This window comes from Phaseolus vulgaris, chromosome 3, assembly GCF_051622355.1.
Source record: "Phaseolus vulgaris cultivar YP4 chromosome 3, ASM5162235v1, whole genome shotgun sequence".
Classification (NCBI taxonomy): domain Eukaryota; kingdom Viridiplantae; phylum Streptophyta; class Magnoliopsida; order Fabales; family Fabaceae; genus Phaseolus; species Phaseolus vulgaris.
This window is the reverse complement of record NC_143500.1, coordinates 36,056,529-36,079,364: the sequence shown is the minus strand read 5'-3', so window position 1 is coordinate 36,079,364 and position 22,836 is coordinate 36,056,529. Positions and strand designations below refer to the sequence as shown.

The following is a 22,836-nucleotide window of genomic DNA, read 5'->3' as shown; positions in this document are numbered from 1 at the left end:
TAGGTGAGCTTGAAGATATAACGAGATGAATGGAGAGAAAGAGAATCTATTCGAATGCACCTCAACAAGAATTGCAATATTTATATGTTGTTCTATATATGGTACAAAACCCAGCCCTTAAAATCCATCAGATAATAATACTACCAATCACGATAATCATCATTGTTGAAACTTCCATATAAAATAATAACAATCCCTATCGATTAAATATATAAAGGTATTCATGCATATTAGTTTCGAGATGAGTCAAGTTAAATGAAAACGTCTGATTCATATACTTAAATAACTAGTATTTTTATATTAAAAAGGCAAATTCAAGACTTTAATCAATAAAATTAACAATTGAAATACAAGTCATTAAATTAATGTGGCAATTTTGGGCAGGGAAGTAATGGGAGGGTTTGAAAAATGTATTATAGAAAGTATTTCAGAAAAGAGTATTGAAAATTTCAAACTTAAAACATTAAATGTTGTTAAGAATAAGTGTATTCTTAGCTAGTATCTGATTGGTCTTTTCCTGTGGTGTATTCCCCACTATATACTGAAGATATCTACCCTATTCCTTCTATATTGAGTCTTGATACTGGTCTAACTCAATAATAAAGGCTATTTATTCGAGATCCCATAATTTGTGTTGATACATTATTGCCTTGGATATATGGACAAAGAGGGACCTAGATAGTATCTGGAATTGGTTGTACAATTGTTGATGTGCCAGTAGCTTGGGGAAGTGTCGAAACTGATCGGTCAAATTTAAAAATCCTTACTCAAGTGAAAAGTTTGGGTGGTGCCGACAACGATCAGTCCAATTTAAAAATACTTACTCAGGTGAAGAGCATGGGGTGCTGACAACGATCGGTTCAATTTAAAAAACTCAGGTGAAGAGCTTGGGGTGCCGACAACGATCAATCCAATTTAAAAATCCTTACTTGGGTGAAGAGCCTGAGGGGTGCCGACAACGATCGGTCCAATTTAAAAATCCTTACTTAGGTGAAAAGCCTAGGGAGTGTCGAAACTGATTAGTCCAATTTAAAAATTCATAGTCAGGTGAAGAGCTTAGGGTGCCGATAACGATCAGTCCAATTTAAAAATCCTTACTCAGGTGAAAATCCTAGGGTGCCAACAAGGATCAATCCAAATTAAAAATTCTTACTTAGGTGAAGAGCCTGGGGGTGCCGACAACGATCAGTCTAATTTAAAAATCCTTACTCAGGTGAAGAGCTTGGGGTGCTGACAACGATCGGTCGAATTTAAAAATCCTTACTCAGGTGAAGAGCTTGAGGGGTGCCGACAACGATCGGTCCAATTTAAAAATCTTTACTTAGGTGAAGAGCCTGGAGGTGCCGACAACAATCAGTCAAATTTAAAAATCCTTTCTCAGGTGAAGAGCCTTGGGTTGCCAACAACGATCGGTCAAATTTAAAAATCCTTACTCAGGTGAAGAGCTGGGGGGTGCCGACATCGATCGGTCCAATTTAAAAATTCTTACTCAAGTGAAGAGCCTGGGGGTGCTAACATCGATCGGTCCAATTTAAAAATCCTTACTCTAGTGCAGAGGCTTGAGGGGGTGCCCAAATTGATCGGTCCAATTTAAAAATCATTACTCAGGTGAAGAGCTTGGGGGGTGCCGACAACAATCGGTACACCTAAAAATCCTTACTCAGGTAAAGCGCTTGGGAGGTGCCGATAACAATTTCAAACTTAAAACATTAAATGTTGTCAAGAATAAGTGTATTCTTAGCTAGTATGTGATTGGTCTTTTCCTGTGGTGTATTCCCCACTATATACTGAAGATATCTACCCTATTCCTTCTATATAGAGTCTTAATACTGGTCTAACTCAATAATAAAGGCTATTTATTCGAGATCCCATAATTTGTGTTGATACATTATTGCCTTGGATATATGGACAAAGAGGGGCCTAGATAGTATCTGAAATTGGTTGTACAATTGTTGATGTGCCAGTAGCTTAAGGAAGTGTTGAAAATGATAAGTCAAATTTAAAAATCCTTTCTCAAGTGAAGAGCCTGGGGGTCCCGACAACAATCAATTAAATTTAAAAATCCTTACTTAGGTGAAGAGTTTGGGGGTGCCGACAAAGATCGGTCCAATTTAAAAATCCTTACTCGGGTGAAGAGCCTAGGGGTGCCGACAACGATCGGTCCAATTTAAAAATTCTTACTCAGGTGATGAGCTTAGGGGGTGCCGACAGTGATCATTCCAATTTAAAAATCCTTACTCAGGTGAAGAGCCTGGGGGTGCTGACAACGATCGGTCCAATTTAAGAATCTTTACTCAGGTGAAGAACCTTGGGGGTGTGGACAACCATCGGTCCAATTTAAAAATCCTTACTGAGGTGAAGAGCCAGGTGGTGCTGACAATGATCAGTTCAATTTAAAAATTCTCACTCAGATGAAGAGCCTAGGGATGTCGAGAACGATTGATCCAATTTAAAAATCCTCGCTTAGGTGAAGAGTCCGGGGGTGCCGAGAATGATCGGTGCAGTTAAAAAAAAGAAAAAAATACCTCACTTAGGTGAAGAGCTGGAAAATAGTCAGAAATGAGCAGTCCGATCAAAAGTAACTTTGAACAAAAACCAAGCTCTTATACATCTACATCGAATCCAGGGAGTCTACGATTTGTAGTAGCTTCGAAGCAACTCAGATTTAGCCCAAAGCCAAGTTGTTTGACCGAATCTACACCCTTGCTTATGTGAGTTGATTCTAGGATTGCACATTTTAAATTGGTTGCTCTTGTTTATGATTTTTTATTTAGCAATTTAAGGTGAGAACTCTAAGAAGATTCCCACTGGACACGAACTTAACCAAAAAGTTAAGTAAGTGTGAAGGTTCACTTTAGAAGGGCAAAGAGAAAAACACAGATATATGGTGATTATGATGATGAAGGTGCAGAAGCTAACATGAAAAAAGATGAATATGGCAATATATGGACCGAAAATAACGAAGATAAGATAATGAAGATGAGAGGTAAGAGTGGCGCAAAAGAGAAAATATGAAGGGATAAGAAAGCTTTGGAAGAATGGAAGATGTCACGCCACTTGGAGCCCAAGATGAGTGGTGCAAGAACCGCCACTATATGACCCACCCAAGATAAGACCCAGAACCGCCACTTGGGATATTACCCACCCAAGATAAGACCCATATAAAAGGAGTACTCAGACTCACAAATTCACTCAAGTAAAGTTTCTTTACTTCAAATTTCAATGACAAAATACATGAGGCATGACACCCTAGGAAGGGGTGCCTTGGTGGACAAGATGGCTGAAGGGTAGAAAAGGCAAGGGAGAGAAGCTGCTTAGGGTGTTGACCATGGTCAAAACCGCACCTTTAGACATAACTTCTATAAAGTAGGTTAAAAACCCTAATTCTTGGTGTCCTGTATTGAAAAAGTGGGTTTGGTGCAAGTCCATTTCGCTAAGTATATCCCCTTTTATGCTATGTGAACCTACTCTAGCCTATTTTTCTATTTTGGACCCACACAATTTATTTACGTAACTTTTCTCTTGTGGAAAGACCAGAAGGAAGAACTTTTGATATTTTGGTTTATAGCTTGTTCTTCTTCTACTGATGCTTTCTCGAGGTTTGGTGGAACCCAACTTTGTATACTGAAATGACTGACCTTTTTGTGAAGTGTTTGATGTGTCCTTAGTTATTTGCTAGTTGTTGTGGTTTGTATCACTCGCCAAAAGTTAGATCTATTTTCTTGTTTAAAAATATATTATTTTTCAAGGATAGATCCAACAAGCAATCGGACTTAACCATAAATGTTTTTAACAAGTTTTTTCACCTCTCGCTCGGCTCAAGGTTGGAAAATTATGTACCGTCCCAGATTTAGTCAGTCATATATCGATTAGCCTGACCCGTCGGGTGGCCCAAGACCAAGATCACCATGAGTTTTTAGACTATTATTATAGACATATATCAACTCAAACGTTTATAATTTCCTACTTCTGTCACATTTTTAGAATCTTTCTTTGCACTCACATTGTGATATTTTATTTTCTTACCTCGTGATATCAAATTTTAGTAAAATGTTGAGGTAAAGAAGAACACTTTTTTTTTTCAATTTGATAAAGAATGTCATCCATGGAAACAGAGAGGGTTGTGGCCAAGTGGCCCCAATATCAAATTGTGTAAATGGTGAATGAGAGAGGGAAAAATAAAAGGTAAATGCAATGTTGTTTATGGTCATGGTGAACGGCACGCTTAATTGTTATAAAGTTAAGAAAAAGTAGAGTAATGTGCAGTGAGTACATTAGATGAATAGAATATTATGTTGAAGAAGAGAAAGCAGTTAGTGAGAGGTCTATTCATTAACCAGCATTCTGCGAACCCAGATGCATTATTTCTGAAGAAACAAGTGATGTTTTTGAAAGGTCTATTTTCAACCCAGCAGAGACAAACATGCAGAGTTTGTTTGTTCTGAGTCATCCCTGACCTATTTTGTTACCTTATATAGATATAGATGTCGTAGATAGGTTTTGTTTTGTTCTCTTGTGTTTTTTTGCTCATATATGTTATTCAAGTGCTACCCGATTCCTGCCAATTTCTCCATCAATCAATGTTATGGGCAACTGAGCCCAGAGAAAACTTTTTATACATTATCAATTTTCACACTTATGTGTGACCATCTTTGTGCTATAATTGTTTTTTGTCTAACTGTCTCAGCTAAAGGTTGCAAAAGGGATCACTCTAAAGAGAATAAAACCACTAGGCTGATGTTCATTTGGTTTCGAAGTATAATGTTGCTAAAAAATTATCGTCTGTTGCCAGAAATTTGGGAACTTAATTAGCTGGTTCAGTATTTAGTACTAGTTTAGTTCTGAATAAATTTTACTATATTTTAATATAAATCGTGGTTGGAATGATAAATAGAACGATGAGAACTTGACATTACATTCATTTGATACTTAAATAATAAATAGTTATTTTTCTGTATACAGTATAAAAAAGCTTTATTTTTTTATAAATAAGACTGTGTCTTACTCATGAACATTATATAGGGCACTCCATATTCATAAATTTACATGCATGCTCAATAAACACGGGTAATAACAAATTTACAAGGTTAAAGTTTTCACAGAGGTTGGGAACAGGGTAACTTCTGTCTTCATTGCATAAAAGGATTTAAGTTTTAGCGTCTTAAAAAATTGTGTTTATCTCCCTTTTAATTCCTCTCCACGTTAAGTCTTCCTTTAAAATAAAAAATTTATGAAATTTAGAAGCACAAAATGTGAATAAAATGGATAATCATGGAATTTAAAAAAAAAAAAAAAACTGCAGCAAAAAACAAGCAATTGGATCGGAATTATTGGTCGGATTACTTGGTTATGTGTACGTATGCACAGATACAGATAGAACAACCAGAAAAGCCAATATATAGTTTTGACTTGGGACCAGTTGATTGTGATGTATTGGAGCCCTGTGACTTCTGGAATTAGATTCATCAAAATGAAAGAACAAAACAAAATTCAAATTAAGAAATAGAAGCTAACAACATCTGATGCTTGTAACAAAACAGAATCAAGATTTAAAAACAAAAAGAGAATAATAATTTGGAGATGCAGGGGATCGAACCCTGTACCTCTCGCATGCAAAGCGAGCGCTCTACCATTTGAGCTACATCCCCATGTTAAAGGTGTTCAGTTTTGGTAAGTAATGTCTAAATTGGTTCTCAGATACGTGGTAGGTTAGGTTATTCAAGTTCCTAATGATGTAAAGTTTCTAGATTCAAGTGTTCTAGTCATTTCAACTTAGTAAGAAAGATACCCAAATTAGAAACGAGAAATATATCATCTAACTAATTAACAAATTGTTATTAGTTTAGCTAATTTTATTATGTGAATAAGTAAAAATCCTACATTTAAGTTCTCTTGTTGAATGTCTTTCTAACTAGAGTTTAAGGTAAGAGTGAAAATGACAGTATAAGTAGTTCATTGCTCTTGTTTGAAAAAGAAGCATATTAATATGGAAAAAACTTGTACTTAAAAAAATATTAGATTCTAAATTTGGTAGAAAAATCTTGATCCTTAATTAAATATCAATTTAGAAACTATTTAACAATAATAAAAATTAATTTAGAAACTAATTTTTTTAGTTTATAAAATATCTCTAATTTAGTCAATTTAGTAACTAATTATTTTTGTTTACAATATTTTACTTGAATTAAAATATACTCTTAGATGTTTTATTATTAAAAAAGTGAAGGAAGTGAAACTTAAAGCATATAAATTAATTTTAAGATACAAGCTGAAAGTATAATAAAGTAATTTGTAAATTTAAACACAACAAATCAAATTTGGCACACAAGAAGAAAAAAAATAGATACCTGTAAATAATTTAAATGAGTTGTATAATGTACTAGATATTTATGTTTTAGGGTATAATTTTATTTGAATTTCTATGAGTAATTTTTAGATATTTTAAATGTTTTAACGTTTTTCATAAGTATATCGAAATTTATATTTTTATATTTCATGGGAGAAGAATACAAATTTGTGGATTTTTAAACCTTTTTTTAAATTGGTATAACAATTAAAAATTATTAAAATGATTATTTTTTTTATTAATCTTTAATTTATAAATTCATAATATAATAGTTGCAACGGATGCATGTTATAATATTTTTTTATTTAAATTTGATATTTTAGGAAAATATATACACGAGTATTCGTACTCGAAGATAAAAATAAAAAGTCCATGAATTATTTTGTAACGGATACTCATGTAAGTAAAAGGATGAATTTATATATGGTGGAACAAATAAGTGGATGATTACTACCATTGTTTTTCACCTCTCGTTGTTCTCTCTATATATAAGAGCCTTATAATTTATTATTGTTGAGTTTTTTACTTTTTAAATTTAATTAGAGTTATTTATCTGTGTCTACATTCCTTTTTTATACAAACATTTTTTATGTAACGAATTTTTTTAATAATTTATAGATAAAAAAAACATAAAAATAATTAATTTTAAAAATAAAAAATAATTAACTTAATTAGTCATTATATTAATTAAATTAAATATTATTTAGAAATTAAAAAAAATTATTAATATATAAAGTAGTTTTTATTATTAATAAAAGTTTATAAACTAATTTTTAAATTAGTATCTAATTAGTTATTTAAGATGTTTTTTGGTTAAATTTAATTAAAATCAACATAAAAAAAATAGTATACGAATATATTAGGTTAAATTTATATTTATACATGAGATAGGTAGAATTGATGTATGGAAAGTAAGGGTTGAAGGTTGAGAAGGTTACTTAACTGATAATTATACATTAGGTGCCATATAATGCCTTTTTATATTATATTGATATGTAAGGTTGAGACAATATGGAAAGACATCTTGGATCATTCTCACCAACAAATCTTTGTATTCTTAATTCTAGACAGCTTTTGTGATTAAACACAGCCGCTTTAATTTGTTGATTTATGAATGAATTCTTTAGCAAAAGGAGTGTCTCTGATAAAACAAAGAGAAAGAAAGAAAGAAAGAGATCCATGGCATTTTTATGGGGATTAGTGAACAAAAGAGAGTGGCAGCAATGATGGTTTAGGTTTTCATCGTTTTGCATGCAATATAGAAAGATGAGCAGAGAAAGAAAAGAACATACTTTCATCACTTTCCCTTTCACTTTCTTTGCTTTACTTCCCTCATTTGCTTTATCACTCTCTTAGATTTCAGTAACAAAAGCTTCCTCCTCCTTTATCCTTTACCCTACTTTCACTTTCCATATTCACCTCTCTCTCTCTCACACACACTCATCTTCACTTAATTCCAACCTTAATCTAATTTTATTTGGTTATCTCAAACATTTAAAATCTATCCTAATGAAAATTTGTTAAACTTATGATTGTGAACATTCATTTATCTAATAACTTTGAAACTTAATTTGTTGTCGGATGATAAATGCTTCAATATTGAATGACAACGGAAGTGTTCATCTTTGAGTTGCATTGAGGTTAAGATGGATTACAAATTAAGTTATTACTAGGATGAGAATCAAGGATGTGTAAATGATCGAAAGCCTTTTTGAATGTCAGGTTAATCATTGTGTCGTGTGACATCACAAACCTATAGTGCAATAAAAAACAAAAGCGAACATGTAATTTTAAGACTTTGTATAACTGAGAAAAACATAACATATATTAATGAAAAAAAACACAGTCTTATGAAATACAATTGTGACCAGGAGACAAGTTTCTGTGTCACGATCACGGAGATGTACAGAATTTTTATCAAATACTGTGTGTGCTTTTAGGGAATAAAGGTTCAGTAAGGGAAGGGAAAAAGAGGAGTTTCACATATTTTTCTCTGCTGCTTTTGGAGTACAGACAGATGTAGAAAACACATGTTAAATCTGAAATTTAAATAAAATTTTGATATGGGTGTTGTACATATATAGTTTAATTTTTTTTAAAAAAAGATAACTTTAAAATTAACTCAATTTTATAAAACTAATTTTTAAAATATGTTTGCACTTGTATAATATAAAATACTTTTATTTTTGATTGATTTGAAATCTCTAACATTTTAAAATATAAATTTATAAAAAATATTACTATGTTTAAAATTTAATACAAAGGTATTATTTTTATTAGTGAGTGTTTTATTTGATTTGAAAATAAATTAAAAATTTAAGACTTTTAAAATACATAAAAAAAATCTTACAAAAGGAAATTACGTGTTCATTAATTTCAAATAATATAGAAACAAAAATTTGTAAAACTTCAAGCTTAGAAAAATAGAAAAGATTAATATTAATAAATAATAAATTAATTAGGATTAAATAAATTAAAGTAATAATATAAATACTATTTTATCTAAAAAATGTAATTAAATTATTTGCCTTCGCTTAGCTATCCAATACTACAAGAAAATCATGAAATAGAAACCAATTTTTAAAGACCAAAATAATTAGTTGCAATAGTAACTAAATTAGAGACCATTTTAGAAAGTAAAAAAAATGGTTTCTAAATTAGTTTCTATTATTGTTAAATAGTTTCTAAATTGGTATCTAATTAGCAACCAAGGTTTTAACTACCAATTATTTAGTTTCTAAATTTGGTCTCTAACACCTTGGTTGCTAATTAGATATCAATTTAGAAACTATTTAATAATAATAAAAACTAATTTAGAAATCATTTTTTTTTAGTTTTTAAAATGGTCTCTTAGTCATATCTTACGCGGTTGTCCGTCCAACTAATTATTTTGGTTTCTAAAAATTGGTTTCTATTTCATGATTTTCTTGTAATACAATAATAACATTTACAATTACTAAAATAATTTGTTAATCAAGTTAATGAAATTTGAAGGTTTACACTTGGGAAAGTGATTGTATTATGTTCAAAGGAAGTACTTAAAATTACATCATTTTTTAATCCTATATTTTTTAAAAACTGTTATTTTAAAAAAAATATTACTTTTAACAACTGCATAGTTAAAGGTATTAATTTATAATTTCTTTTAAAAAAAATAATCTTCTAGTACTAACCCACATTTTAATAAAATATTTTTTTTTTCTATTTTTAACAGTTATAATCATCCCGAAGCATATCAATATGAGAAACTTGTATTTTATTTATAATCCATATGAACATCCCATCTGAAGATATCATGCATGCATGAGAGTAAGAGAGTGAGAGTAAAAGTGAATATATATAATATAAAATAATAGAATATAGTATGTTATATAGAGGATAATTGGTGGGGAAAATGTATAAAGATGCACGCTAGACCTTCTTTTCAGCTCCTAAAAAAATGTCTACATACTAACTTTTTTGAGTCAGAAATGGGTGGAATGTGGTTATGCATCTCAAAATCAGAGGCTCTATGCTACTTGTGGGTTCCACTGTCCTTCTCTTTGTGCCTCCCACCTACACACATTCCCTTTCCTTTTTCTCACCACTCTTTCTTCCTTTAACTCACCTTCCCTTTTTTGCAACTTGCAACTTATCAAATATATTTTATTTATGTTTATATCTAGTCTGCGATCAATCATTTTCAACTCTGTGATGATTTATCATGTTCAAGATGATCACTCACCTTAAAAAAAAAAAAAAAAACCTAATTAAGATACACATTCTTTTAACAACAATAAACAATGAATAAATGTGAGTTACTTTAGGGGTGATCCAACCCTTAGATAAAACACACGACCTTTAATCTTTTCCACAACACACACCCTGTCAAACCTAAATATTTAAAAAAATTCAAAAAGAACCGCCTACAACCCTCACACTTATACCCAAACAAACCATCAAAACATCATCTCCATGCAGATCAAAGGATCAACACACCAATCAGAGAAGGAAAAGATTGCATCCTGCGACTTGGAAGTAACCCAAGCCCATGCCTTTAGTTGCACCAAAGCGAATACTTCCAATACATCTATTACACCCCCTCTAAATATTACTCTGTTTCTATGTTTCCAGATTTCGTTAACGACCGCGATCCAAATCACTCCCCAAACCTCATTTACCGAAACAAACACGTTGCTCAACCTAAATTGAGAGAAATTTAGCAGTGTGGAACATTATGAAACACACTTTGCACGCCCAACCAAGCACAACAAAGGTTCCACACTCGCCACGCAAAACTACACTCAAAGAACAGATGAGTGTGAGATTCCTCCTCCACCCCGCAAAGACTACACATAGAACTTACCACCGTGATCCCACATTTTTCCAAGTTAGCCTTAGTAGCCAACTTATTTTCCAACACCCTCCAAGTCGTAACAAGTGCAGAAGGTACAACCTTACACTTCGAGAACTTCATAAACTCCCCCTCTCTCTCCCCTACTCGACCCCCCTTAGACGGAGATATCCAGCTTTAACCGAATACCCTACCTCCTCCCCTTCCTTCCACTCCCAGCTATCTTCCTTCTCCAAATTCAAGCTCACACCCTGAACTTCTTGAGACAGTAGACACACTAAATTCTTTTCCCACTCAAAAAGATTCTTTCTCCAACCAAACTTCCAAACCCAAACATTGTTGTTCCAAGCCCCTACCTCTGCCACCATGGAAGCTTTTGAGACACTAAGTGAAAACAGTCTCGGGAAAACACTTTTCAACGCCCCCCTACCCACCTAATCGTCTTCCCAGAACATAACTTCCTTCCCATTACCCACCTTCCAAGCCACGACATCTTCAAAATTCTGACCCCACCCTTCTAAGCTCCACACCTCCCTTAAATCTTTTCACCACAGGGATTCCTCCCCTTCCCGCTCTCAAATTTCTCCAACCCTCGTACTTGGAATCAATTACCTCCTTCCACAATTAAGATACTATATTAGATGTTGACTGAATAATCAACACACTAAATATATTGGTTGAATGCCGGACTCACTCGGTTTCGGTGACTCCGGTCTAAAGCATATTTAAAGCACAATTATAATAAATAATAATTAAGGCAATTGTGAAGACTTCTTAAAAATCAAGGTCACACCTCGTCAAATTCGGGTAATGTTTCAGAAATTAGGATAATCATCTTAGAAATCAGCTAACACTGATACGTGATAGATTTGATTCATCATTCAGATGGCCCATGACTCAATGTTATAAATAAACTCTCTAGAGTGGAGTAAGGAGTCACTTTAATCAGTTTTTAATATACACTTCGAACACAGAGTACTTACTTGATCGTCAAAATAGTCTTTGCAGGTCAACCCCATGTGAACGCTAACGAATTAAGGAAGGAGTCTTGAAGTATGAAAGAGTAATTCTAAAAAGCAAGGAAACAACCGAATGACCAACACCTACGATAATTGTTACAACCAATCTCAGTAAGTCTCAGTTACTATCTAGCCTCACTTTATCTATACAACCATACTAAATTTACTCTAAAAAATGTTAATACATTGGACAAAGTTACATATTAGTAATAATATACAATTTTGTATTTGTTACATCTACAAATATTCTTTTTTTTGTCTCTTAGCCACATTAGGCCAGTCTTATATTTATTATTTATTTATTTATCATATCAAAATTTGTCTATATCCATTCGAGATGGAAGGTTCTCAAATTCTAGTTAAAGGTGGATAATTTTATTCAACACTAGCTGTTGTTAAATCTAAAACTTCAACTTCTATAATTTTATCATCCGCCAAAGTTATTAACTAGGATATGAGGTATATATAATATTATATCTAGTTGAAACGTACATATTAAAATAAATGTATATTTTTGGGTCCAAGTTTGTTTTTTTCATCTATTCCATCAAATAGTTTTAATTTTGTTTGTAAAATAGTTTTTTTTATCAATAAAGAATAAATTAATTGAATGGAGTATATTAGGGATCACTAAAAAAAATGTAAAAATGACGTGAGTCAAACATGAATGTAAAAAGTAAAAAATGAACGTTAAGTAAAAATTAGCGTGAGTGTAACGTCCCATGGAGAGTGGACACTAGGAATGTGAAAGCTAATTGTTTTGGGTCGGCTAACAACTATCATGGTAGATTAAGCCCTTTCTAAGATAAAACTAATAGCGAAGGCTAGACCCTAACTAATAAATTAGGTTGAGCCCTCGCTTAGTGGAAGCTAAAAACGAGGGGCAAAAGCTTTTGACTCAAACCTAGAGAGGCTCAAGCCGCTAAGGAAGACTTGGAGGCTAATAGTTAGGGTCAAACCCTAGTTAAAGGAGACGAGTAAGCTAATAACTAAGCTCAAGCCTTAGATGACTCTAACTAAAATAGGGTTAAACCCTGACTAACCAAATCATAGGAGTAAATAGTGATGGTCAAACCCTGACTAGGTTAAACACGGACGTTGTCAGAATCACCATCCTCTTCGAACCCAAAATCACCACCTGAAACTAAAAATTATTATAGTGTATAATTAACTAAAAATTACCTTAGTTATAGCTAACAGTGGTTCTCCAACCTCTCAATCAACTCAACCACATATTTTAACACATAAAAGCATAAGTAAGAAACACATTCAATAGTTCATCTTGCGGAAAAAAACCCCACAAATTCAATTGGATCCTCAACTTCAACGGAGATCTGGAAAACATCTGGAAAAACAAAAACATATGAAATAATGAAGAAACTTAAACATAAACAAAAATAAAATAAAAACCTAAAAACAAAACTAAAAAAATTAACCCAGGTTAAGCTCCAAGCTTCACCTCACCCTTCTAAGCTTCGTCATCCAAGCTAGGTCTTGCAACCACAACAATGGAACTACCAATTAGTGGAAGTTACGGACCACAACAATAAAAGTTATGAACCACAACAATGGAGGCACCAAACAGCCACCAACAAAGACAAGAAATGAGAGCCTCCAACGAAGACAAAAAATGAAAATATGAAAGGGAGAGGGAACTCATTTAGGAATTCTAAAGGGAAAACAAAAATCTTTAGACATTTGAAAAAATATTAGGCACATCTATCGTGGAACAAATAATGCAGTTGGTACTAAGTCTCACAAGTAGCAAGGGCAAAACCCTAGCTCCTACTAACCATTTTTAGATTGTCTAGTCCAAGCTTAAACTCACACAAGTAGCGCGGGCCAAACCCTAGCTACCACCAACCCCTTTGAGATCGTCTAACCCACGCTAAAACCCATACAAGTAGAGAGGGTTAACTCCTAGATACCACCAACCCTTTTGAGATTGTGCAACCCACACTCAACCACCAACACTTTTAAGATTATCTAGCCCAAGCTCAACCTAGCAAACCCACACATGCAACAACGACCAGGCCCCAACTCCTCCACACTTCTACCTAGCATCAACTTGACCTTTACTTACCCTTTCACGTGGTTTTTATTATTATTGTAGTTCACTTAGAGTCATTCTAATCGAATGTAAGAGCATTTAATGTTCAAACTATGCTCCTTTTTATTGTCTAATTCACAATTTTTTTTATCGGCAATAAGCAATTAAATTAAATCGGCCCACTTAAGGGGTGGTCCAACCCTCATACAGAGAATAAAAGATAAAAGATAAAAGATAAAAGTTCCTTTCCACATTCGTATCTAAAACCCAAAGATTAATCTTTTACTTCCTTTCCCAACACTAATAACTTAAGAATAAAACAATGCACTAGCATTAAATTGAGTACATACATACCAAGGGTTCTAAATACAGAGGGTGGAGAAGTTTGGGAGAGGAAGGAAAAGGTAGGAGGTGCTCTCTTTGGTGGAAAGATTTGAAAGAGGTGTGGTCTTCGGAGGGATGAGGGAGAAGCTTTGAAGATGGTTTCAAGTGGAAAGTTGGTGACGGGAAGGATATTTATTTCTGGAAAGACAGTTGGTTGAATGGCGAGGCACTGAAGAATGCCTTCCCAAGATTGTTTTCTATTAGTTCTACCAAAGACGCAAAGTTGACGGAGCTTGGTTTTTGGTCTAACGGAGTTTGGGTTTGGCAGCTAGCTTGGAGAAGACCGTTTTTTGAGCGAGAGAAGTCGATGGCGGATCAGTTGAGTCAGCTTTTGCTTGAGGCTAGGGTCGTCCCGGGAGAGGCTGATAGTTGGATTTGGAAAGAGGGGGGTCTCAAATCTTTTTCAGTTAATTTTGCCTACAATCTTGTTAGGAAGGACAAAGAGGCAGATTCTTCTCCGATTTTTTGTAAGTTGTGGAGGTGCAAGGCAGTACCCTCTACAGTGCTTACAGCTTGGAGGTTGGTGGAGAACAAGCTTGCTACTAGGGTAAATCTAAGTAAAAGAGGGGTACTGGTGGACAGCTCGATGTGTTGTTTGTGTGGGAAAGAGGAAGAATCTTGCAGACATTTGTTCTTCGATTGCAGTTTTGCTCGGCGTGTTTGGTGTTTATGTTATAGATGGCTTGGGGTTCTGTTTGTGTCCCACATTGAACCGAAAATTAACTTTGATCAATTTAGGATGAGTCTTTCTTCAAAGACGATTAATATCGTATGGAACACAATCTGGGTTGGGGTGGTTAGCGAATTATGGAATCACAGGAATAACATATTTTTCAAAAGAGGAGTGGTTGATGCGTTTGAAGTATTTGCTTTGGTGCAAGTAAAGGTCTGGTCTTGGGTCTCTACAAATTTTCGGACAGCTTCGTTTTCCTTTTCTGATTGGTGTTTAGAACCTATGGTGTGTATGAGGTTAGTCGCTTGAGTTTGTTAGGCGAGTAAGGGCAAGGTTTGTTTTAGTTAGTTTTGGAGGTTTTAGGCTGGAACCGGTGTTTGGGTACCGTGTATAAGGGTTTAACCACCCCTGAAGTGGTTCATATTTATTTATTTTTTATTGCCAATAAAAAAAAACATACCAAGTTCAAGACACCATTCAGAGAACGAGAAACTCATTGACAGTATCTTTGAATTAATCTAAGACCAAACCTTGACCTATGCCAGAGAAAGTACTTCAGTATGATCAACTACTCCTCCTTTAAACAAACAATTATTCCTATGTCTCTAAATCTCACTGACCAAAGCTATCAAAATATTACCCACAATAAGATTAACTGAATTAGGTGCATCCAAAATCTTGAAATATTCAAAATGTGACCCGGGAACGATTAAATCAACCGAATTTATGCCTAACCAGTCATAACATAGGTTCCAAATTAGCCAAGCAATCCTGCAACCGAAGAATAGATGATTTGTTGACTCCTCTGATAACCTGCATAAGTTGTAAAGATTACTCTCAATCTGTATCCCTCGTCTCTCCAGATTTACCTTGGAAGCTACCTTGTTTTCAATCACCCTCCAAGTTGTGACATGAGCTGAAGGCAACGCTTTAATCCTCCATAAAGATTTGTATAATCTTGAATCTTCCTCTCCTCCTTCTTCCTTTAAAATCCCGTAAGCAGACTTGACTGAAAACATTGTTGTCTCGCTATCTTCCAGACCCATTTATCCCCTATCTCCGACTCGATCCTCTCATTAGAAATCGTCTCTAAGAGCGACTTACTTGATCCTCCTCCCAAACGAACAAACCCCTTCTCCACCTTAAGTTCTACTCCCAGACCCCATTAGCCCTTGATCCACATTCACATATGTTTGCTTCCTTAAGAATAGGTAAAGAGAATAACATTGGGAATCTACTTTTAAAATCTCCAAATGTTACCCAATTACTGACCAGAACAAAATGTCTTTCCCATTTCCAACCTCCCAATTAACACAATCTTCAAACTTCCTTCCCCACTCCTCTGAACTCCATACCTTCACCAAATCTCTCCACCACAAAGGAACTTTATTATTATCATTCTGAAGTTCCTTTAGGCCTCTCCATCCACCATACTTGGATTCGATTACCTCCCTCCACAACCCTCCCTTATCCGAGTTCAGACGACATATCCATTTTCCCAATAAGGCTAGATTAAAACTTCTAACATTAATAATACCTAACCCGCTTGCATCCTTGGAGTTACAAACCTTATCCCAAGCAACCCATGCAATCTTCCTCCCTTTTGACCCCCAACCCGACAAAAAATTCCTCTGTAAATTCACAATCTTCTTCAACACATTAGACAGAATCCTGAAAAGAGAAAGATAAAACAGAGGTATAGACGATAAAACAGATTTAATTAAACATATCCTCCCTGCCATTGAGATGTATCTACCCTTCCATCTACCTAGTATGCTTTTTACTTTGTTGACCACTTCGTCCCAAAATTCGCCCCTCTTATGGCATCCCCCTACAGGCAATCCCAAATACTTAAAAGGAGTTCTCATTATTTCACAATTTAATACTGACGCGGAACTTAGAATTTCCATTTGTTCCACCCCAACCCCACCAATCCTACTCTTGAGGAAATTCACCTTGAGACCAGACACCAACTCAAAACAGCTCAACATGACCTTAATGTTAAGCACACTTTTGATATTTGCCTTACAGAAAAACAAAGTATCATCAACGTATTGTAGCATATTTACCTTAACCGACTTTTTTTCCGATCTCTAAGCCTTCTACCAATTCTTTCTCGACTGCAGTCCTAGACACCCCTGCAAGACCTTCGGCCACTATTAGAAACTAGAACGGAGCTAAAGGGTCGCCTTGTCTTAACCCCTTCTTCGGAATAAATTCCTTAGTAGGATTCCCATTTACTAGAACTGGCATCAACGCTAATTCCAAGCAAGTCTTAATCTAGGATATCCACTCTTCATAGAAGCCGAGTCTGCCTAACATATAATAGATGAAATCCCATCTCACACAGTCGTATGCCTTCTCATAACCCACCTTGAAACACACACAAATTTTTTTCTTCCTCTTCATCTCTTCTATTACTTTATTGGCAACCAGAATGCTATCCGAAATTCCTCTTCCTTCGAGAAAAGCAGACTGCCTAATATCTATTACTTTACTAATCACTTTTTTCAATCTGATTGACAGAATCTTCGAAACGATCTTATACACACACCCTACACTTGAGATAGATTTATATTTGCTAAATTGTTGTGGATTATCATTCTTAGGTATCAAACAGATAAATGATGCATTAGTCCCCTAAACCACCTACCATTGACTATAAAGTCATTTATCGTCGCACGACATCCTAACAATCCCAACAAAACTTAATGAAGTTGAATAACAAAAACTTAATGAAATTGAATCACAGTATTCTTGTAGTAATTTCAATCCTAATAAAAAATTACAAAAATACGTAGGCCTAATCATCTCCCATATATTTCACCCTTTCTATATATATAATCCCGACAAAAAAAATCATTACCTAGCAATTCCCCTAAACAAAACGTAAAATTCATTTATTCAAGTTTTAAAGTAGGAGAAATCAGAAATTAGAAAAAATTTAACCCCTGTTTTAGTTCACCTAACTCAATTTGAATTATTAAGTTACAAAACTTAATCAGAACCAAAGATAAATTCTTATTACGTTGTTGATGACATTTATGCGTGTATTTTTTTACGTGCATTTTATTGACATGCTTAAAGATAAATTTGTATTGAATTAATAATTTTTTAGTTTATAAAATAATATTTAATTTAGTTAATATAATAATAATTATTTTTAAGTTAGTTGTTATTTAATTATTTTATTGTGGTGTTGATATTTATTGTTTAATATTCCTAATCATGTAACTTGTGGTAAAATGTTGTAATTACTTGATAGTGAATAAGCCCTTTGGAATAGAAGTTGGTCGAAGCCCTTGGTTTTGTTGAATGCTTTGTTGAAAATATGTTAGTGAACATGCAAACGAAATCATTGGATTGAGTAGAAGGATTAATTAGCTTGACATTGGCAATTAATCCATAAAAAGATCCTTTCCTTCCGACTGGAGAAATCCTATTGTCTTCCTCACTTTTCAAACTTTTAAATATAATGTTCCAATGATTTGAGCTCCCCCTTTCAATCAAAACCATCCTTTTTGTTTTCTTAAAAGGGTTTGCCATTGATAATCATCAGTGAGCCTCAGCAGATCATAATTACATACTTAGTGCTGCCTTTGTCTTTAATCGGAACAAAACAATAGACTTCTCCTAGAAAAAAGATGCCCTCCATATCCCCACCCCCCAAATAAAAGGAAATCTTAATCACACATACTATCATGTTATTATTATTATAATAATAACATAAACTTTGTATCAAAGATCTCATCTTCTCTCTTCATAAAATATTTTTAGATAAATTTGTTCAGAATACCTATGAAATATGTACATGTAATCATAACCTAATAAATGTATTTAATTCAGTATACATACTTAAAAACTATTATGAAGTAAATCATTAAATAGAAATCAATTTTTAGAGACCAAAATAATTAGTTGCTGCAATAGTAACTAAATTAGAGATCAGTTTAGAAACTAAAAAAATTGGTTTCTAAATTAGTTTCTATTATTGTTAAATAGTTTCTAAATTGGTATGTAATTATCAACCAAGATTTTTGCTACCAAATTTAAAAACTAAATAATTGGTAGTTAAAACCTTAGTTGTTAATTAGATACCAATTTAGAAACTATTTAACTATAGAAACTAATTTAGAAATTAATTTTTTTTTAATTTCTAAAATGGTCTCTAATATAATTACTATTGCAACTAATTATTGTGATCTCTAAAGTTTGATTTTTATTTCATAATTTTCTTGTAATGATATAATTAGATCTTGCTCAAAATCCGGCTCAAAACTTGTGCAGATTTTACTGGAGAACCAAAAATTCTGTGTTATCCAAAAGATGCATAAAATCACATTTGAAAAAAAAAATCTATAACAGATCAATTGAGTAAGTAACGCGATGATGAATTTATAGTAAAAGAAAAGACATTTAAGATTGATTTTCATATTAACTGATTTGGAAGGTTTTCCATATCAGTTATTAGTATAACCGATCTAAAAAGGTCAAGTAAATATCAGCATGGCCAAATAACCAGATAAGGGTTCTTCGGCAAAACGAGATAATTTTGTGTAGCGTGCATTCTAAATTATCTAGCTTTCATGAACTGGTTAGCATAATTATAGCTTGCCAAACTCTGTTAAACACAAAACACTTACGTGTTATTTTTGTCTTGAGATCGATCATAATATATGGAAGTTATTTCACTCCGGAGAAAAAGAAGTTGGAACAAAGTGAAGTGGTAGAGGCAGAAGAACACATACGCTTTCGTCAATGACGGTGACGAAATTGTGTGTGAAAGTGAAGATAACAAACGATAAAAAAGTAGGGTTGCATGGTGAAGTGCCCCGTGAAGTTATTACTCCAATCATGTCTTTGAGAAAATTGAACATACGAAATAATGTGTTATTGACAAATGCCACTAGACAAACACTGTCTACCCACGGAAATACATATGAACGTTCTATGGATTTTGTGATATATTAATTTTAAATTATGACCATCTAATGATTACCTTCTAATAATATTAAAATTAATTACACTTCTCTATCAACTTTATTTTATCAGCAAAAAATAAATAAAATAAAATGAGATATTTCAGGAATACCTCAACCTTTATAAAAAAAATCAAAACAAGTTTTATTACACCCAACGAGCTAATGATCCACCAGACCTTACATGACATTACCCAAAATCACATATCAGAACAAGATACAGAATCCTTAATTACATCAATCCACCAGTGAAACACACCCTTAGAACATGCACAAAATTCAACAGCTAAAGAAGGTCTTTGCCAGCATTCTGACCTACGCCATAACTAATTGCCAAAGACAACAACCGATCTTACGAGAAGAGAACATAATCAGAAAAACCTGCACAAATCACAAACAACATCCAATCACAATCTAAGGCAAACACATCAATCCATCTCTGTTAGGTAGAAAAAGCCAAGAAATTCCAAACCTGGGTAAAAACATTAAATAAGAAACACCAAATATCAATATTTCAAATACCTCATACAACATTGAGGTTCTAAACACCAGTCTAAGTAAGAAAAAGCAACCAATCTTATATCAGATACAATTGTCTTTATAATTTTTTTGTTAGTAATTTCTTTAGTTCTGTATATAAAAAAAACCTATAACTCTTTAGGAGTGTTATACTTCATTGAGTATGTACTCTTTCTATAGAACCTACGATGATGAGTGTTATATATTTCTATTTATAACCTAACTTTTGTTATAATATAGTTTTTCTTGTGATTTATTAAACGAACCTACAATATTAGTATACCCCAATCGTTTTCACCAATACTTTCATCCTCACCTTAAAATTTTGATATCTTTTAGGCTTTGTTTGCAAAATTTTGATATCTTTTAGGCTTTGTTTGCTTCAAGGGTTGTATTATTCAAGAGGAAGGATGTGAATGGATGTCCATGATTTTGATCAAGGCATGTGCAGGGAAGGAGAAGAGTGGATCTGCATGAATAGTGATTTCTCTCATCCTCCTCATATGCAAAATCTGAGGGAAAAGCCACCTAGAATGGTGATGTTTTCCCTTTTTGACCTTCTTTTTTGCTTTGTCATTCATGCAATAATATATATAATAATATCTTTTATTTTTATTATTTTTCAATCATAATTATCATATTATGATATTTCATACTTTATTCTATATATTTTCTCTTCTTTATAAATAAATTTGTTGTACAATTCACTCTATATATAATATTTTTTTATTATAAAATGCTCTCTAAAATATTTACATGATTATGTATCTACATACAATCTAAATGAGCGAATATAAAAAACTTTCAAAATATATGTATAAATAAATATAACAATAAATTTTTATATGCTTAGATAATATTATTTTTATGATTTTTTTTTTCATGTTTCGATAATATTAAATAACTCGTATTTTTTCCAAAAGTAACTATTTAATGGTATCGAAATAAATTATTCAATTGTACCAAAAATAATTTAAAATATTTCAATTAACTCAAATCTACACAAAAATACATCATATTTCATTATTTAAATATTTTTAAATACAATGGTAAATTTATAAACTTACATTTTACACTTTTAAAAAAATTAAAAAAATCACACAAACATCCAATCACTCACAAACTCCAATAAACTTTCCTCACAAATCTACTCTGACATACTTCAATCCAAACACACTCACTTTTTTCATATTTTCCTCTCAAATCCTCACACATCCACTTTCTAAAATTCTCACACATCCTCTCAAACACAACCTTAATCAATTAAAACTATAACTCATCTTAGAAACTTATTTTTAATATTGAGTTTTCTCCAAACAATTTAAAAAGTTGTTTTTAATTGATTTAAAAAATTGATTTCTCCATGTGAATTAAATATCTCAAAAGATTGATTTAACAAGTCACGTCATTGGTTGATTAAAGTTTGAAATAAATTAAATGTACAATTTTATAGCAGATATTTACTTTATTTTAAAATGAGATAAACAAATGGGATTAGTGAAACACACTCTTTCTTACTCTCATGGTATATACTGATGAAGCCTCCAATCTCGTGATGATAGATAAGAGTGTCAGGTATCAGTATGACTTAGCTTCATATATTCGATAAATTAGACTTTTACAAAGTAATAACCTAATCGATACATATCTGTGACTTTGACTGCAAAATAGATGCTCAATGTTAACCTCAAAAGTTTAAACGCTCCAGAGCAACTGTTTATTTATATATACTTTTGTAATTAGTTTTCTCCACCAGTGTGCTCAAGACGAAAAGTATTTACAAGGTGATTACTTTGCAGTTTTACATAAATTGCAGTTTACACTTCTTAGTTATACATATAGGCCATTTTAATGGTTTTTCCATCCTTCTTTTTAATGCAATGAAGAATAAGAAAGTTACAGAATTAGAATATTATGGTTCTATTCCATTTTTAATTTTCTCCTTTCTTGTTTCCTTTTTCTTGAATCTACCTTAAACTCTTGAACAGATAGTAGTCTAGGAATTCGCGCGATGCAATACTTCCAAGATGAAGCTCTCCCTCTAGGTCCTAGTCCTTTTCAAGATTTGTTATCTTCTTTCATTTTCTTTTAGGAATTATTAACAAAAAAGTAAAGGCTACAATGATTCATTTTTCTTATCATACGAATCGTGCTTCGAATCTTGCAAGGGTCAAATTAAGGTGACTACGTGAGGACCCATATGCTTCCTTCATCTACAGTTGGTCAAAGTTATGTCTAATCTCCCAGTTACTATTTTGCATGGGAAGACGTCACAATGAACTGGTGTGAATGTAGTTTCTGAAGGTGACAATGCAACTCAAGAAACTACATACAAACGTACATTCATTTATATGTATTTATATTCATATGGATTATTACTACAAGTAATACTACCTCAATTTTCACACTTTTGCTTTCATTTCTGTCTTCTATCTTTCTCACACCATCCTTTGGCTTTTATTCTCTCTCTTTTCTCCTATATATAAATAGTGTATGTACAGTGTCCCTTAGATGTGCATGTGATACATAATCT

At 32.9% G+C, this 22,836-nt stretch overlaps 1 protein-coding gene and 1 non-coding gene across 2 annotated transcripts; both read right to left on the bottom strand.

The window, feature by feature from the left end:
* Window positions 1-5,575: 5,575 nt before the first annotated feature.
* On the bottom strand, window positions 5,576-5,648 carry TRNAA-UGC (transfer RNA alanine (anticodon UGC)). Its single transcript has one exon. It is a non-coding gene; the product is annotated as a tRNA-Ala (tRNA).
* A 9,762-nt stretch (window positions 5,649-15,410) lies between these two features.
* LOC137805573 (uncharacterized) lies at window positions 15,411-15,851 on the bottom strand. The gene has a single exon (XM_068605516.2). The coding sequence runs from the start codon at window positions 15,849-15,851 to the stop codon at window positions 15,411-15,413; it is 441 nt and encodes a 146-aa protein (XP_068461617.1).
* Between the last annotated feature and the right edge of the window lie 6,985 nt (window positions 15,852-22,836).

What these genes read in the sequence shown, in the direction of transcription:
- LOC137805573 (XM_068605516.2), bottom strand. Translation starts at nt 15,851, where the DNA reads ATGGGTCTGGAAGATAGCGAGACAACAATGTTTTCAGTCAAGTCTGCT.